At 39.4% G+C, this 20,316-nt stretch overlaps 1 protein-coding gene across 1 annotated transcript; it reads left to right on the plus strand.

Moving 5' to 3' along the window:
- Nucleotides 1-638: 638 nt before the first annotated feature.
- LOC122320086 lies at nt 639-1,601 on the plus strand. The gene is made up of 2 exons (XM_043208161.1): nt 639-757; nt 854-1,601. The coding sequence occupies exons 1-2, from the start codon at nt 639-641 to the stop codon at nt 1,599-1,601; spliced, it is 867 nt and encodes a 288-aa protein (XP_043064096.1).
- Nucleotides 1,602-20,316: the final 18,715 nt, after the last annotated feature.

The following is a 20,316-nucleotide window of genomic DNA, read 5'->3' on the forward strand; positions in this document are numbered from 1 at the left end:
CCAGTAAACTACCACCTAGAACCCCCCAACGATCTCTCTGTGCTAGAGATGCGGAAGGATGCCACAGTCTTGATCGCGACCGATGCACTGGATAATCCTTTTTGGACCTCGTTGACAAATCTTCGTCATATTTGAAAATTCTGCGCATCGTATCATATATGCTCCGATTTATCAATGGAAAATCGCACAAACAGACTTCACTCGTGCCATCAGCGGAAGAACTGAGTTCAGCGTTTTTAGCAGTGGTGTCTGCATTGCAGCGAATCGAGTTCGCAAATGAAATTGCGAGGCTAAATAAATCTTTGACGTTACAACCAAGTTTTCAGAAACTAAATCCATTCTTGTATCCTCATCAAGATGGCAAGCATGTGTGGTGGCTGCTTAGAGTCGGCGGTCGTTTGTTGAAAGCTCCTGTTCCACACAATGCTAAGTTCCCGTTGCTCATGCCAAAAGATAGCCGTTTCGTTAAAATATATCTACAATATTTGCATCGTTCAAATTGTCATGCAGGTCCACGTGCTTTGATGGCTATTCTTCGGCAGCAAATTTGGTTGGTGAACGCTCGTCAAGCGTGTAATAGCATTGTACGGCAGTGTGTATATTGTTTTCGCTATAAGCCAATCTTGGCAACCCAAATAATGGGAAATTTACCTGCTGATCGTCTTCACGGCAATAGGCCGTTCGAAGTCAGTGGAGTGGACTTTTGTGGTCCAATTTTCGTAACCTTAGGAATTAGAGGGAAGTCAGCGGTAAAGATGTATATTGCCATATTTGTTTGTTTTTTCTCTAAAGCTGTTCACATAGAACTTGTTTCAGACCTCACATCTAAATCATTTATTATGTGTTTGTCTAGGTTTGTTGGCCGGCGTGGACGTGTCCAGAAAATTTTCTGCGACAATGCCACCAATTTTGTCGGTGCTTCCCGAATGCTGCAGGAGTTCAGGGACCATTTCATTGCCAACCAGGATGCCATAACGGAGTTCGCAGCCACGCGTGGGATCACCTTCTCGTTCATCCCGCCCCGAGCGCCCCATTTTGGCGGCCTATGGGAGGCGGCCGTGAAATCAGCAAAGGGATTAATGGTCAAGGCCGTGGGCAGCGCAGTGCTCCGACAGGACGAGTTGAACACCGTCTTGGTAGAAGTCGAAGCCATTCTCAATTCGAGGCCCATCGTCGTGGACAGCTCCAACCCAAACGACGGCGAAGCAGTAACCCCAGATCATCTGCTGGTCGGAACAACGCTCGTTGCGCTGCCATTCGTGTCAAGTCAGCCAGTAACAGACGACAAACTGAGCTACTTGAAGAGATGGCAACTGATATCCGCCGTCAAGCAACGGTTTTGGGTAGACTGGCAAAAAGACTACGCCCTGAGCCTGCAACAACGACAGAAGTGGCTAAGCGAGAGCCACAATATACAAATCAGAACCATCGTCGTGGTCCACGAGGACAACAGTCCGCCTCAACAGTGGCTAATGGGAGTCATCGAGGAGGCCATCAAAGGCGAGGATGGAAAAGTTCGCGTGGCGGTCGTCAGAACTAAATCTGGCGTTTTTAAGCGATCAATACGTCGATTAGCTCCTTTGCCTGTGAATGAATTTTGAAGCCTTGCAGTCGTTCAACGCGGCCGATGTTAAGTCATTTCATGAAGTCCTACTTAGTAGATATATATTTATATGTAATTATAGCCAAAGCCAATACTCTTATGTTACGCTCGAATTGAAGTACTGCTCTTAAGCTAACATTACGCTCTTAAATAGTCGCTCTCACTTGAATCTCTCTTGCATATCAAAATTTATCTATTGTTATCTACGATTTGCATGCTTACATATACACGCGCAATTATGCCAGCGCTTAGCTTAAGAACAAATATGGAAAATTATAACGATCACTTGAGAAAAGAACTGAAACGAAGCACACGCACTTATTATTACATTGTCTGTCCCGTCCGCTTATGCAAGTTGGCCTTCAATTATATTATCGATATTTGCTCTGAAGTTGCTTGTGGCACAGGGCCACATTAGCAGTAGACCCCTTTTTGGATCTACAATATACATACATAGAAGCCATGGGAAAGATCGAAAAATCTATAATAACAAAATTATTGCATGTCTGTTTTTATACCCTTGCAGAGTAAAGGGTATTATAATTTTTTTTTTGTTTTTTGTCATACAAGTTTGATTGTTGTTGGAATAAAAAGTTCTTTAAAGATAATTAGATTTCGAAAGAAGGTTTATGAAAATCTGATTTATAATTGCAATTTTTGAATTTGTGTAAAATGTATTAAATAAAATAAAATTTAATTTTAAGGATTGCTGCTAGTTTCTGGGAAATATTTCGAAATTCACGTACTCAGCCCCCACACCACGACAAGGTCTCAATCCACGAGGGGGAAATTTTAACTACTTACAAATTATATTGCAGATTATTTTAAATCAAGACTAAATTTTATACAATTTATTTATACAATTACTTAGCTAAATACAAATAACAACTTAAACATACTTGTACAATTAGTGTATTTTCATTATTATCCAAGAAATTAATTATTAACTGATACAAAATTACTTATAGGCTATACTTTTAAGAAAACACCATCATGATGACTGTATGGGGTCTCATATGTGTGTGCAAGAGCTTCTGAAATGCCAGTATCAGCAAAAACCCAATCAATTTGCGTTTTATGCTTTGTCGTTGGACAATTATTTACTGGTACGAGGTTAAGAGCATTTAGATTTTCCTCTGAGGAATCATCTCTTGTGGATCTGCATATATTAAAATCTCCTAATATTACCACTTTATTATTTTCTATTCTCCGTACTCTTTCAACGTCATTTATAACTTAATTTCGAAATCTTGAAATAGGAAATCCGGGACTCCTATAAACAATGATAAATGATGTATCAAGATATTTAAAAGCAATCGATTGATAAGTGGCCCTTGAATTCAAAAACTTATTTGTCTCAAACAGAAGGACCACTCTATGGAAGATACTCTGCTTTGCAAAAATAATTATACCGTTCTTTCCAATATTATTAAATCGATTGCTGTCAATTCTTCCTATGATGTTGAAATCTATAAGGCTGTACTCTTCACTTGGAAGAGACCAGGTTTCAACAAAACATAAGAAATCAGCGGAACAAATAATTTTATCGTTGGATATATCTTCGCGATGAGCACGAAGAGACTCAACATTATGGTAATATAATGAGATTGTATTATCAGTGGCCAAGAATTCGTATTGCGTAGTCAAGGCCTTTTCCTCTCTTAAACTTTGAAGTTCAGTTTGTACATTTGTTGCTCCAAATCTAGTAGGAGGAACAAAGTCGCCTAGTAGGAAAAGACCCGATGCGCTTGTTGCCCTGCTACACGCTACATAAAGCGAAGCTCGCTCAATGCCTCTTTTGAGATGCACTGCGACTTTGCTGTAGGTGGCTCCTTGGCTTTTATGGATGGTAATAGCCTCAGCAGGAACAACTGGGAATTGCTTGCGATCTACTGTAGAATGCTCTGAATTTCCACATCGAAATACTCGTGAAACCTTTTTTATCGGTGTCCAATCTGGATGCTCATTTCCTCTAACTTTTGATCTGGCAATAGCACCAACCGTTGTATCAGAAAACTTTATCCACAGCCCTGTAACTAAAAGAGAACCGTTTACCATACAACTGTCAATTTGCATAAGGTCGCCAGTTTCACCATTTACCAGTCCATCATTGGTGTCTATTAGACTTCTGCATGAATGCACTCATTTGTGGCATAACTGATCTGTACAGTAGTGTAGTGTTTTCAAAAACACTGCACTCATTCGTTACTGTACAGTATACTCTATAGGTCAGAAGAAGATAGCACAACATTTTTAGTGTACTCACTTCGAGTGAGTTCAGTATATGGTTGTACTCTTCGTAAGGAGTACAATATTTGTCAGACGTTGTACAGCTTGTATCTTGACTGTGAACAACTGTGCAGATGAGTGCAGTAATTTTCTGTTGCCAAAAATTTAATTTGCGAAAAACGGTAAAAAATTGCCACCAATGAAGACATGGTGAACTAAATAATGTTCCTTCAATCTAATATTAATAACTTAAATATACATTCTCTAATTACATAAAATAATTATTATAATTAGTTTAAATTTAAATATAAATAATTTTAAAATTCTTTATTTTATAATAAATACATTTAAAAGGAAAAAACAAATAAATTTTTTAATCGGACATACATACACACGAGAACTATATATATATGTGTGTATGTACCAGTCATGAAGTTTCACTCACTGTACAGTAAGTCAACTGCACACCAAAACACTGTACAGTGCGTTGACTACTGCACACCAATGTTGCTGTTCTCATTAACAGCTGTACAACTATGGAATGAGTGAGACTACTGTCAATCAAAACAGACAATACTACCCTATTCACTCACACCCAAATATACTGTGCAGAAAAAATAGTGTGCCCACTTTTAGAATTAGTGATTCATTTGTCGTTTTGGATGCATTCATGCAGAAGTCTAGTGTCTATATTAACGGTTACCATATATCTTGCAGTTCTTTTTAGATGAAGCATTTATGGTAATCCCTGAGTTTCCGACGTTTTCATATTTTTTGCAATTCTAAGAGTTCTTTCCCTATGACTCTGCGGCATGTTTGACGATTTGATTGTATCCAGCGCAGTTGAAATAAACTCTTCTGTGTTTATTTGTGCAAGTTTTTAGGTATTATAGCGATCCACCTCATCATTTGAGCAAAATAGGTGGATGGCATCGTCGGGAACCTCAGTTGGGAGAACTACTCTCTGCCTAAGGAGCTCTATGTCTGTGTCCGACATGTTGGCTTCAGACATGTTATTTAGAGCTATCGCAAATGCGTGATCGTCGCGTTGCCGCATTATTTCGGTCAGCTTAAAAAATTTAAAATTATCCCACAGATTGGTTCCAGCGATAATGTTATAAAGATTGTTGGTATTTTCTAAGAATATCCAACGATCCCCAACTGGAGAAAGCTGCTTAAGATCTCCAAACACAATTATTGATTTGCCTCCGAATATAACATCTTGGCTTCTAAAAATTTGTCTTAGTCTTTGATCCAAATACCAAAGCATTTTGGAACCGACCATCGAAATTTCATCAATAATTATTAATTGTAGGTCCATTAATTTACAATGAAATGTGTTGAGCGAGACATTGCTTAAAGGCCTTAATGGACCAGATGACTGGTTAACTGGAAGGGAGAAAATGGAGTGAAGGGTGAGTCCTCCAATTTCAAAAGCAGCTTTTCCGGTAGGAGCACATAGTAATACCTTTGGAGAATCAGTTGCCCCAGGAAATTTACTTGCTCGCCAAGTTATAGACTGATAAATGGTCGAAATCAATCTACTTTTACCTACTTCAGCCCCTCCGCCAACATATTCATAAAATGTTTTTTTTGCTGCCACATTGTGCATTACATGGGCATAATACTGGCGCTGTTTTATATTGAGCGACCGAGTAAGCGAGCAAAGATTGTCTTCTGATACCAACGGCGGAAGTCTAATAAGTTGAAGCTCCCCCTCTTCAACGTTAGCAGCATCATCGTCCTGAAACATATTTAAGTTTTGGCCAACGTTTGGCACTGCCAGAGCTCTGAACTCTTCATCTAGGAATTGGGAAGCAGGTTGGTCAGGTAGAGGACCACTTTCTTGTCTATCAACATTTTGCAGCTCTTCAAGTACTCTATCCAATTCCATATCATCAAAAACATCGTATTCCGCTTTATTGCGTTTAATTAGCTCATAGTTGTTTCTGAAGGTGCTCTCGTTATCGTTTGAGATGAGTTCAGTATCTTCATTTCTCCACGGAAAGAAAAGCATTACATGCTCTCGAAAATAGTCGGATGGGGAAGAATTTAAGCTAAATCGGACCCATCGGAGGATTAGGGCATGCTTACGTTTTTTTTACACACCCAGTCCCATCTAGCAGTTGATAACTTTGTTCGCCTGCCAAATTTTCGTCATCTGGTTCCAAGTCCATCGGCTCTTCATAATCTTCGTTGGAAGGATTTGCTCGAGTATTTGACCTAGAAAATTTGTACCAAGCCGCAAATTCTGCAAGGCATACTGACTCTAATAACTCATGCCTTTGCACATATCGATCGAGTAAATTTCGTTCAAAAATATCAGTTGAGTCTCCTGGAATCTGTTCTAGTTCTCTGTTGGATCGAACTATGCGAACTCTTTTATCTGGATGGCAAGTGTTTATAAAAATATTTCCTTCACTAGCCTCAGACATGTGTAAGCCTAAAATATTGTAGGCAGCTTCTTGGGCTGATATCTCCGTAGCGTTTATAAATTTGCTCCCTAGGTGTTGCAACTTTCTTTTAATTGAAATGTTTCCGTGTTGCATTTCAGTCATTGCTTCCCGCATCAGTTGAGACACGCCGCGGTTGGATTTGTTAATGTAGTTAATTATGATACATGAATGTAGTTAAATATGATAAAATTTTTATTTTCCGAGTTCTGGGCTCAGACCATGTTTACCATATGTTTTTGGGGTCGCTGAATCCGAATCCGTTGTCTAAAAAACTCCAGGTTTTTTGAGGTTATGTCGTAACCCTGACATTCTGGAGTTTTTTAGACCTCAGATTCGGATTCAGCGACCCTGAAAATATATAATAAACATGGTCTGACCCACGGACTCGAATATAATTTTGTATGAGGTTTTTTGAGGTTATGTCAGAACCCTGACGTGCTGGGATTTTTTGGACCTCGGATTCGGATTCAGCGACCCCGAAAACATATAGTAAACATGGTCTGACCTCCAGGCCCGAAAAAATATTTTTTTTTGTGTGGCTGTGTAATTAAAATCATTGTAGATCGCTGCTTCTTCTTCAGGACAAGATTTTAAAATATTTTTAACTTTTTTAAACAAAGCTTTATGATTGTCAAGACTGACTTCATTTTCATCTAAAGGATGCAAGACGAGAGTTTCAGGCATGGGAGGGTATGGCATATTGAAACGGCAAAATTCCTGGCCACGGAGCTCCCTTAAGCCCGATGAACTATGCTTATGGCGCTGATATTGAATTACTTCTTGCAATTCAGGATCATTTCCGCTGGTAGTAATAAACCTATCAATAAAACGTATTAATTCATCAAAATTTTCCGCTCCTTCTAGGTTTGGTGCTCCAGATAGCCAGTACATTCCATGAGAGTGTGGAGAGCCTCTGTGCTGGAACTCGATCCTCCAATAATAATGTGTTAGGGTATACTTCCCAAATATTTCGGAGCTTTTGAATAATTTTAATAATTGACGGAACCTGTAGTCAAAGTAACGGGAGCAAGTTACTGGGTCGGATCGGATCAGTCGAGCTTTTTCGGTACTGGATAATGATGCAGCTTCCTCCTCATTCATGATTTTGTTATCTAACAAAAGAGAAAGAATAATCAAAAGTTCATTCCATTTTGTTTCAGCAGCAGAAAGGGTGATAAAAAATGTAGGCAAACCAAATTGTCTTATCATTGCAATAATTTTTTTTTTTCTGCTTCCCAATGTGCAGGAGCTGAACGCAAACCTTTTAAAATATGGTATCCGTCGTCATGCTGCACCAGTCTGTCGACAAAAGATTCATCTCTTACGTTTGCAGCAGTTACTGCACCGGATTTTTTTTGTAAGGCAATGGAAATGGAGTTTTGAATTCGCTGCATCTCATAAAATTTGTACATATAAAGGACTTTAGGTACTACTGCACAACGACGGTCGTAAAATCGAATTTGAGACCTGGCTTTTTTTGCGTAGGTGGTATTGGCCTTAAAAATTTCACCAAAAGATATTGTTGGAAATGAAAGTTCTTCAGCATCGTCATCTAGGGTTAAACTTGTTGGACGACGGCCTTCACCGGGAGCCAAAGCAATACGCTGAAAATCATTCCCGTTATTTTCTAAAAGCGTTTCGTGACCACCAGGATTTAAGTTTTCATCCTGATGGTCGTTTGGTTGAGAATGTTGAAGGCGCAAAAGCTGTTCAACTTCTTCACGGTCAGATTCATCTGCGATGAAAGGTATTTCTTCCCTATCTCTCATTTCATTTAGCCAATCCCCAATTAATGATATATTGTGCTTCCTGTACAGCTCAGTGTTTACTAAATATCGCACAGCTTCAATAACTCTCGAGGGACGAATTGTTTCAGTCATGAAATTGTGAGAGTACTCTAACTTTCTCTTTAAGTGAACTTGGATAACATAAGTTGAATCAAATGAGGGGGAAGCGCACTTACTGTATCAGGTACAGAAATTGGGACATTAACTACAGCACCTCTTATTCCGCATTGCCTTTCATATCCAAGGGATATAATGCGCATAAAGGGGATTCGGAGAGAAATGAGGCGCTCTTCTAGACATGTTAAGTTTTTGAGACACTCTGGAATCTCTGGAAAATCAAATCCATTACCAAGACACAGGGATGGTATTCTACCTTTGGAAACGGCTTTGCGACATGTGGTGCAAAATTGATATTTGCCGGACGGACTGGGAAATTTACTACTTAAATAAAATGCGTTGCCTACATTCATATTCGGGAACTTAGACGATATAGTAAATTTGTTCAAACCACTCACCTGAGATATAAACCAAGTACCTCCACAGCATATGCAGCATTCAGTTGGTCTGTATTTTATGTTTTGCAGATACTGCTCCTTTGCTGACACTCGGCTCCTTCGGCGTTGTTGTTCCCGTTGATCCTCTCTTTCGTCTGCGGAAAGTTCAGCTCTAGCATCCATGTTTCGTTGAGACTGTCGTGAAGATTCAGCCTGTCGATTTTCCGAACTGGTCCTATACGTCAAGAGTCGTTCCTTAGCCATTTCCCGAATCCGTTGCTCCCGAAGTCTCCTCTGTAGGCGTGTTTCTCGTTGTTGCAATGTCCTGTTATGTAGCTGATGTTCCCGAGTAATGGGGTCGTTCCTCGCAATCCTGTGAGCTTCCGCGTCCCGCTCTCGCTCCGGTCCTCGATTTTCATCATTCGCTCTCCAGCCAGCGCGATTTGCAGTATTTTGTGACTGCTCCTTTGTCGTTCCTCCGAAATTGCCCGCATCCTTGCGTGTGCTGCAGCATCCCGTGCACGCTCGGGTGCTCGGTTAACCTCTGCCGCTCTCCAGGCAGCATGGTCGGCAGTATTTCGCAACTGCTCTCGTCGTCGTTCCTCGCAGTTTGCCCGGATCCGCGCATGCGCTGCAGCATCCCGTGCTCGTTCGGGTGCTCGGTTAACCCCTGCCGCTCTCCAGGTAGCATGGTCGGCAGTATTTCGCAACTGTCTCGTCGTCGTTCCTCGGAGTTTGCCCGGATCCGCGCATGCGCTGCAGCATCCCGTGCTCGTTCGGGTGCTCGGTTAACCTCTGCCGCTCTTCTGGTAGCATGATCGGCAGTATTTCGCAACTGCTCTCGACGACGGTTTTCGGAGATCGCTCGGACTCGTACACGCGCTGCAGCGTCCCGTCTGCGTTCGGGCTCACGATTATCCTCAACAGCCCTGCGGGCTGCATGGCTGGCAGTATTTACGGACTGCTGCCGTCGTCGTTCCTCAGAATTTTCCCTGGTATTTGCGTGAGCCGCGGCATCCCGTACACGTTCAATAGCCTGAATTCGTGCACTACGCCTTCTCTGAGCGCGGGCAGCAGTGTTACGAGCACGAATTTCCTCTACCACATCTACCGAATTAGTAGAGCGAGTCAAGGCAATATGCCGGGCGTTATGAGTCCTTATCTGCGACGAATTTTGTGCATATCGAGCTCGCTCACGAGCAAGCTTAGCTTGCCGACGCTGTTCTTGCGACAAAGACGATATACGGGGCATCCTTTGGAATTGGCTGTTAAAAAATTGGAAGAAAAAGTACATAGCGAATGTTGGATTAGGTTAAAAATATTTTCCATTTAACTCATCAAATGCCACATCAATTATAATTGGTATTAATGACTGGGGCTTTGGCTAAGTCCTGGCAGAATTAACGTCCACTCCTAGATTTAAAGAAACGAATGACTTACCAAATCAATTTTGTCTAAGATTTGAGTTCACACTGTTTTTCACTTTTCGTACAAAACGTTTAAAAATCGCACTAAAAAAATACTGCACACCTTTACGTTGTCACTCGGCAACTGTCAATCACAGACTAATCCGCGGATTAGGCGTACGCGTCAATAAATACTCGTAGGTGTGTGATTTACCTGCCAATTCGGTTATCCTTTTCTTTTTCCCTATGAAAGGTACAGGTAGTGCACGTGTTGATAATGCAATTTTACGACATTGGTAACCCTTTTTCGAAGGGTCTTAGGTAAATTAGATAGCTTGTGCACTGTAATAAATGTGCACGTGTCGATGATGCAATTTTGCGACATTGGTAACCCTTTTTCGAAGGGTCTTAGGTAAATTAGGTAGCTTGTGCACTGTAATAAATGTGCACCTGATACCTAATATTAATATTGTGTAATTTTGAGAAAAATTAACTAGATATACCTAGTTTCCAACAAAATACCTTCTAAGTGTATACCCAAAATATAGGGATTAAGTTATTCCAGAGGAACATGCATGCCGTTTTTGAAATAAACATCAACAACGTAGGCAGGTCTACCGATAATTGTAAAACTCTGTGAAATTTTTTAAATTTTTACTATGTTTTGATCATTCTTGTTATAATATATTAAGGAGTCCCCAGATATTAAATTACTATTGTTGATAATTCACAAATCATTATAGCTTCGATGTTGTTTTGCCCTTATGTATTTTGTTGGCCATATTTTATGTCTGCAAGGGTATATAAGCTTCGGCTTGCCGAAGCTAGCTTCCTTTCTTGTTAATAATAATTTGTAAAAAATCTCCTTGGACCAATATAAATGATTTTTGGAATAAAAAAAAATTGTCCACTTTTTTTGTTTTTGTTTTAAGAATCAAGTGGGTCAACTTTAAATGGCCCACCCTGTATATAAAAATGGAGACAAAAAATGTGCGGAATCGCATCACATAAAAACGGCTTGACCGATTTGCCTGAAAATTGGTAGGGAGGTAGCTTAGAGCCAGGAGAAGGACACAGGATACTTTTTATCCCGTTCGACATACCAAAAATCGCATATAAAGTGGGTTACTACCACATCACATTGACAAACACACGCTACCATAGCATTTAATTTTTGTGTTTTTGGTGAATTAAATTGAAGTAAAGTTTTTTGTGATTTTGGTGTCAGTCATTGAACTTCTCCTAAACGGCTGAACGGCAGAAATTATAAAGTCATGTTTGGAAGACGACGTTGTTGGAACACAGGTCTTGTTCAGAGGACTGCAACTAATTTGTTGCTACCGCTTTATGCACTTAATAATAAGGCCAATGTTTTGTGATTTAAACGAGATGTGATTTTTGTATTTGGGTTGCTGAGTATTATTTGGTTATGCATACGAACGAGATCACAAAAGAAAGCGCGCCAAATGCATACATGCATATGTATGTATGTGTCGGAGGGGTCTTGTTTCCTTGAAGATTTATACCGTTGTCTGACATTGTTCGAGCGAAGCGAGACTCAGTGCGTGCGTTCTCTTCGAAAATTACAATCCAAAAGACTTTTTAACTACGATTTGACACCATCGTTATCCATTTTTCTCAACACAACACTGAGCCACACTGACGACTGCATATACAGTCGTCTCACTCTTCTACTATCGAGCAATTCACAAGGATTCACCTTGCAACACTAAGCCATTCGCTTAAACAGTTGAGCGAGCAATTTAATTAATCAACTACGCTCCGACACGGCCAATCCTGACCACTTACACGTCCTCGTGTACTCACCATTAATCACCAATTTTTTAATTTTACAAACTTTACTTCATAGTTAGTTTCATTAAAAAATTACTTAACTCAAAACATGACATTTAACCATTTTCAACTCCATTATTCTATTTCATTTTACTTTTAGTATTACAGACTAATTAATTAACTTACTTAAGTATTTTAGTTTTCTTTTTATACTTTCAATCTTTATTTTTTACCTTTTGGAACAGGTGCCGCCACATAGCATCGACGGTTTCACATTACACCTCACCAGTGCCACACTGGTCACAACACGCTAATGCCACATTAGCCAATACAGTCTGTTTCAACTGTTTTCTCATCAGTGCCACACTGATCTCAACGGTCTTTTTCACCCGTATTACATTCTACTAGTGCCACACTAGTCTCCACCAATGCCACATTGGTCATCACGGTCTTCACCCGCTACATAAACTCAATTCAAATCATCTTCGTCGATATCCAGCTCGCTGGGTACCTGTCCATCCGGCATTTTTCGTAATCTCTCGTGAGGATATTTATACTGCCTCTTACTTGTGATAGACTTTAGTTTATACCGATCAGCGTCTAAGACTTCCGTTACGACGAAAGGTCCACGAAATTTCGGATCTAACTTTGTTTGCTGTCGTTCACTATTTTTGATTAAGACGCAATCTCCTTCGCTAAACCTGACAACTTTTGCTTTACCCTTGTCAAATCTTTTATTTTCATATTGTGCTGCGTATTGCATTTTCTTATCAGCTTCCGATCTTTGTTTATCTAACTGTATCTCCTCTTCCTCACAAATGGGAACAAGACCTAATGGTCGTGAGCACTTGCCAATTAATAACTCCAATGGGCTGGATTTTGTAACTCGATTGACAGTACAATTTAACGCTAACTGCACTTCACCTAAAGCATCCTGCCAAGACCGTTCACTAGATTCCACCACAGTCAACAAATTTTTCAAAGTACTCATGACTCTTTCGACCTGACCATTGGCACGACTAGCACCAGTTGCTATTAGGTGACACTGAATTTTCTGAGAGTTAGAAGTCCACAAATTTACTACCCGTAAAGCTTCGTCCTTGATCAGCTATCAACCGAGTGGGCACACCGAACAAGGCAATCGAGGATTTTAACGCGTCTATACAACTACCTGAATCAAGTTTGAACGTATGATACAGATGAACATATTTTGTGTACCCATCTATCTGCACTACGATGTATTCCTTACGGTAATTTTTGCCACTTAATTTGCCGGTGATACCTATGTGCAACGTGTGCCATGGTATACTAATCTTTGGTATCGAATGTAATTCGGCTTGAATTTTTCCCGACGCCGACTTTGTCACTCTGCAAGTTATACAGTTTTGAACAAATTTTCGAACATACTTCGACATTTCCTTGAACCAGTAATGGTCGTACACCTTATCAAGAGTTTTTTCCCAGCCTAAGTATAGTATAGATTCGTGAACCTGGTTGATAATTGACCATCGAAAAGCTCGTGGGATGACTGGCAGGCAGCGAGTTCTACCATGCCTTTGTATTTTTCTGTATAACACGGATGCTCTTATCTCGTAAGTTGAAGCCAAATCATCAGGTAGTTCTCCTTCATTTAAATTTCTAATTGCATTTGCAATGTCTTGATCACGCTGCTGTTCAGCTTGAATCCAGTTTTCTGTGATGTTCATTAGTTCTATTCGTTTTTCAATAACTTTGTTTTCTATTTTTTTAGTCGTGCATGTCAAAAGATTTCTTGATAGAAAATCGACATGGGCCATGCGCTTTCCTTCACGGTACTCTATATCGAAGTCAAAAACCTGCAAAAATTCCCACCAGCGATATACTCTGGCTGATAATTCAATTTTCGATCTAGTCGCCCTCAAAGAATTACTGTCAGTAAAAAGGACAAACTTTCTACCATGCAGGTAATGTCGAAAATATTTAACGGCATTGACAACCGCGAGTGTTTCTAAGTCATATGATGTGATGTGTACTTTGACTCACAAAGTATTCTACAACATAGGGCTTGCCTTCAATTCGATGCAAAAGAATGGCCCCATAACCAATGGCACTAGCATCAGTGCGCAATTCTATAGGATGTTGCGGATCAAATATCGTTAAAACTGGCTTGCTTGTTAGGATTTTAACAATTTTATTTCGAATAATTTCATGTTCATCTTTCCAAACAAAATTCATTTTTTCGGATGTGAGAGAATATAGAGGCTTCATTAATTTAGAAAATCCTGGTACAAACTGACGAAAATACGAAGCTAATCCAATGAAGTGTCTTAAAGTGGTAATAGACATGGGTGGTGGCAATGCACTTAGTGCTTCAATTTTACGCCAATTGGGGCGGATCTCACCAGCTTGTACTTCGTAACCTAAATACTGAACGGTGCGTTTCAAAAATGAGCATTTTTCCACATTAAACGAAAAGCCTGCTGTTGTTAAAATCTTTAAAACGGTCTCTAACCTCTCAAGTGCATCTTCCTTAGTTGCTGCCACGATCATTAAATCGTCCATGTAAACGATAACATACGAATACGCTAGTTCGCCTAATGCTTTCATTACCGCTCTCTGAAATACTGATGGCGCATTCTTTAAACCAAACGGCATTGCTAAGAACTCGTACTGGCCTTCTGGAGTCACAAAAGCTGTATATTCAATGGAGTCAGCATGTACTGGGACCTGATAATATCCACAAGCCATATCCAAGCAAGTGAAATATTTAGCTCCTCGCAATCTAGCTAGCTGATCAGAGATTAAAGGCAAGGGAAACTTGTCAGCCACTGTGTTTCTATTTAATTCCCTGTAATCTACACAGAGCCTCATAGACCCATTCTTCTTCTTGACTAGCTATCCTGGACTAGCATATGGCGAACAGCTAGCTCTTATTACTTTATGCTCAATCAACTCTTGCACTTTTGATCTTAACAATTCCCTTTCGTGCCGCTAAATAAACTATTGTATTCAATAAACATACTTAAGTGAATTTGAAATAAACTTGTTATAATTTCCGTTGGAGCTATTTAAATAACCTTTATAAAACTATACTTAAGTGAATTTGAAATAAACTTGTTATAATTTCCGTTGGAGCTATTTAAATAACCTTTATAAAACTAAATTAAATCTTTGCGTTATCTTGCCAAAAAAAAATGGTTAGTGAAAAGGCTCGCTAACTCAACATTTTGGAGGCCCCGGCGAGATAATCACAAATATTCAAAGTGAATAATTATAAATTAATACAAGCTGCATCGGTGTAATTCGGAGGTCGATGGCCGCGTGACATTTTGCCCTCTGTGCAATTCTAGCTTGCGGTATTATCGGGTGTTTTTTCTCCCTTTTGTGCTACGTTCGTTTGGTTGAATACAGGGTGTCTTGCCTTAAGTGAAACATGTCGCCAGAAGACAAAACCCTTTCGCCTCAAGGCATGTGTGACAATGATCTTAGTGTGCGAGAAGACCTTGTTAACAAATTAAGTGATTGTTTTTGCCTGGCTCATGAGAACTAAGAAAAGGAAGACTATAATGAAATCGGTAGCCCATTACGAGATAATTTCGAAGAACTTATAGCCACCATAAAGGTCCGCATCCTTTCAGAAATTCGCAATTCGACTGCGCCTCTATCCTCAACATTTCGGGCAGAAGATCCATTTTCGTCTCATTCGATTTTTGTAACTCAAAAATCTCGATTGCCGGATCTTAAACTCCCAACATTTAGTGGAGGCTACACTCAATGGGCCGATTTCATTGCCATGTTTTCGACGATCATCGAAAAGGATCCTGGCTTTTCCAACATTAAAAAACTGCAGCATCTGCGCTCCTGCCTTAAGGATTCGGCCCTTGACACTGGAAATCTCTGACAGCAACTACAGTATCGGTCTTGAAGTATTAAATAATAGATTTGATAATAAACGCATTGTTTTTCAGGCACGTGTTGCACAAATCTTTGGCCTAAAGACGATCGAAGCTGAGTCAGTTGGCAAGTTGAAAGAACTTTCTGATAGGCTTATCAGTCACATGCGAGCTCTTCAAGCATTAGGCGATCAAGAGCAAATTGCAAATTGCTTCATTGTTCAAGCCTTGGTGCAAAAGCTGGATCCATCTACCCAAGCCAAGTGGGAGGAATCGTGCTCTGTTGATAAAATACCATCGTGGGAGGAGTTTTCGAAGTTCCTGGAAATACGTTGCCAGACGCTAGAGAATGTGGAGCTTGCCATGGCTACCCATTCATCCAGCAACTCATCTTGAAGGCAAAATCGTCCTAACAAGGCCCTACTAGCTGCCAGTCCATCACGATGTCGATTCTGTAGCGATACCGGCCACTCCATATATATGTGCACGAGATTTGGGAATCTTTTTTCAGCACTAAGGCTGAAGAAAGTAAAAAAGATGTCCCTGTGCATAAATTGCCTTAAGGGGTTATATACCTTCTTTGTCGAAGACAAAGAGGAAAGTTCGGATTTTTTTTTAGGTATGTAGCAATTATTTAATTACACGGGTGTTTTAATTTTTTGATAGTACACTTTATTAACAATGTTTGTGCAAAATTTCGTGGAAAAATATTAAATAGTTTTTAAGGGGTGGCTGTTTCCCTTAGAGGCCTTTTTTTAAGAGCCTTGCGGTAATAATTCCCCAGGTCGAACAGGTCAACTGAAACCATAAAAGTAAAAAAATTTCATTAGTTTAGTGTAATTCCTTGTGCTTGAACGATCGGTTTTAAGATTTTTTGAAGTGAAACTTCTTTATCGGCGTTGGAAAAAATTTAGCGTCACATTTTTCGGTTACGCGTCACATTTTTGGGTTACGCGTCACATTTTTTCGTTACGCGCCATCCGATTCATGACCGTCACGAAAAAGCGAGGATCCCCATCCCTCTCTAACCGCTGACGAACGATCTCTCTATCTTCTTCTATCCTCTCTCGCTTTTAGCGCCCTTGCACAAAGTTGAGAGCGTAAAAATTTAAAAATAGAATGCGGTTGCGGGTGTGAGAACAAGTAAGTGCGTATGTATGTATGTATGCTTACTTGAGCAAGAAGGCGATTTTTAAGCCGAAATCCTTTCTGTGCCAAAACGAATTAATTTACAGCAGCGGTGCTCAACGCCTATACACTGAGTGCACTTTTGTTTTTGTAGATTCTCTATGCTTATGGGTAGTGCGCGCATAAGCACCGTGCATATGGGCTTCGATTTGCATGCGAAACAAAAACAATTTTGCTTGTTTCTTCATTACATCTCTATCCGTCGTCACGCTTCGCTGAACGCAATGTATTTTGATTTTGGTTTTTCCTCGAGCACATGCACTGAAACTTTGAATTAAAGTCATGCAATTTGAAAGGACTGGATTTCTGGAAATCCGAAGGTGCAAAAAATACAAGATTCTTCGAAATAAAATTCTAATGATGTATTCGATGTTTGGAAGCACTTATATTTGTGATATATTTTTTCAACCTTAAAATTAATAAAAAATAATTATAGAAATCGACTAAATAATAATAATCTGGAAGCTCAATTGAAATTATCAACCACTAATCCACTAAACCACTTATCAACCAAATGTAGAAAAAAAAAAAACCAAAAATAAATATTTAAAACTTTTTTTTTCTCTCAGTGCACAGGTGCGCCCCAACACAAACGCGCCGCTACATATGTACACGTTTTCTTGTGGGTGTGTTAGTAAACGCACTGCCATAAGACGAATTTGAGCACCCCTGATTTACAGCATTAGAAAAAAGGGTGAGAGGTGTGAGTGTCAAAAGAAATTCTAATTGAATAGGTTGCATACAGATATTAACAGTTTAATCAGGGGCGCACAGAGGGGGGCAAAGGGGGAAATTTGCCCCGGGCCCGGGCTTATGGGGGCCCCGCGCGATATGATATATGATATATAAGGATAAGGATGATGATATGTAAGGATTGACAATCTCCCAAAATTGAATTTTTGCCCCGGGTCTGGAGCCCCTGAGTTTAATTGATGTATTAGCTTATTACAGCTTAAGTATGCATTAACTACTTTTGATTGCACCTTAACCCTCTAACACTACTTTCCAAAATAGTAGAAAAAAAGTTTCCAAATAATTTTTTTTTAATTGAATTAATGCTTCTAAGCTCAAATATGTGCTTAGAAATAACATAAAAATTGGTTCACCTGTAAGCTGGGAAAAAAGGTAAGCGGGCCTGAAGGCACGCTTGGGGCTTTGAGTGAAAAAAAAAACATTTTCGATAATGAAGATTTATTCGCTGTGCAGCATAAATGCAGATTGCATTTCGTGCATATGCATTGCAACATCTTTTTCCACTGTTTCGATCCGACCAATGTGGGTAATGGTTTAGCTGGTCAAACCGCAAGTCCGATATTGGATGCTTTGATTTTTGACCATGTTTGAGCTCATGCTGAAAAGGTCGATGAGAGAGTGGAGACTGCTTTTCCCGTTCTTTCGGCAAAAATGGGGAACTTATTGTTCGTCCTGACTGAGAGGATGGAGACTGGTTTGCCCATCGCGGTGAAGATGCATTGACTGGACGACCCGGAAAGTTTTTGTTTTTATAAGTCACCAGCCCTGCGGCTAGTGTTTCGCGAAAGTCTGGGAGTGCAAGCAGTTTTTTTTGCTTTCGTTCTCTGTGTGGATACGTCTGTGTAAAATATAGGCATTGGTGGCTGCCATATCAATTAGGTGATAAAAAATTCGTGTTGCGGCATCCCGAGTTTTTGCTCTGATATGATACCGTCCCATTAGGCCGTCCATGAGATCTACGCCGCCCATGCACAGTGGATCCGTCAGAGGCCAAAAATCAAAAAATGGGATGACGTATTCTTTAAGCAAAATGTAAAGAAATTATCTCTTAAAAGTCTAAGCTTTTCGATGGCATACCAGATTTTACTGGAAGTCTAACGGTACTTTTTTAAAATAGCTTTGAAATCATGAACACGTGCTCATTTTGGCAACGAACCTTGGCTCAGGCAGTTCTTTATCTAGTTGAAATAGCCCTTGATCTCTTCAAACGTTAGCTGGAGTGTTTCGAATTGAAATGAATTTTGAAATTGAAGGTATTTATTTTAAATCGAGATAAAAATAGTTAAGTTTGCGGTCACAGTTTTTTCGAAAAACTTATTTGATCGATTAACCCTTTTTTGTGTTTTTTTGTGAAAGTCTACTTTATGTTTAGTTAAAGTTTTAGTTGTGTTCCAAGAAAGTCCAGAAATTGGTATGTATGTCATTGTGTTTGTCTTATTTTTAAGGTATTAAATGTTTTAAAATTAGCTGCAGAAACTTGGAGATGTGTGTTTACTAGTAAAAATATCAAAGGAGTTAAAGGTGACCTTTGCCTATTGTACTGTTGCGTTGTTGCTTTGTCTTCGTCATTCGTGGTTTGTGTCTTTGCAAAACTATTAATTTGTAAATAACCATTTAAATTTTATTTATCTTTTCTTTTGAATCATATTTGATTTTGGTAGGCGCATCGCAAAAGTGTGTGTTTTCACGGCTTTATATTTTTAATATGTGGTCCACTGAAAATGGAACCAACACACAAAAATTAAAGAAATTGATATCCGATGTGCAAGCCAGCATTGAAAACAACGGCTATTTTATTTTAGAGTTGAGCGAACTATCAAAAAAAATTAAGAACCTCTGCAAAACAATTGAAACATTTTGGAAAAACTACAAACGCAAAAAATCTTCAATAATTCAATATCAGTCTGGATGGCTTAATAAAAAAGAATCCATTTCAATAAAACGCCCCCTTTGCAAATCAAATGAAATAGCGAAAAGTGCTCATCGGGGCCGTCCTATACTTGATTTTGAGGAGGCGTCAAATAGAACAAAGCGACGACGTTTAGGTCAGCTAATCAAAATAGATGAGTCCGCTGTCACTGCTCTACGCAATGATAATAATAATAATAACTTCCAACCAGCAGATCCCATGGATGTTATTTCACTTTTAATGGAGACCTCCATGACGAAGCACCAATATTTACTAATAAGAAACTTTGTAAATAGTAAAATATCCTTTGAATTTTTTCCGAGTTATCAAAGAGTACTAAGTGCAAAAAAATTAAGGTACCCTGGCGGTATTTATATAGACGAATCTCGTGCGGAAGTCGAATTACAGAGCTTACTGGACAATACGGCATCTAGTATAATAGAGCTTCAAAACAAAATTATTGAAAATATTCCTGAAAATAAAGTTAAGAATTTAACTTTAATTGCAGTGGCGTAGCGTGCCTTGTCGGGGCCCCGTATAAAATATTTTTTGGAGGCCCTTATATGGAGGTAAAGATTTTTCACAAAAGAAAACAAGAAAGGAAGCTAGCTTCGGCAAACCGAAGCTTTTATACCTTTGCAGTCATCAAATAAGTCGAAAAAAATACATAACGGCTAAACAACATCGAAGCTAAGACGATTTTTCTATTCATTTTCTATATTTTCGACTATTGTTCAAATGACGGCTATATGATATACTCGTCCGATTTTGATGAAATTTAATTCGGTATTCAAGAGTCGTTAGAAAACTCTATATTCCAAAAAT

The sequence above is a fragment of the Drosophila ficusphila genome, unplaced genomic scaffold, assembly GCF_018152265.1.
Source record: "Drosophila ficusphila isolate 14025-0441.05 unplaced genomic scaffold, ASM1815226v1 contig_414, whole genome shotgun sequence".
In the NCBI taxonomy this organism is placed as follows: Eukaryota; Metazoa; Arthropoda; class Insecta; order Diptera; family Drosophilidae; genus Drosophila; species Drosophila ficusphila.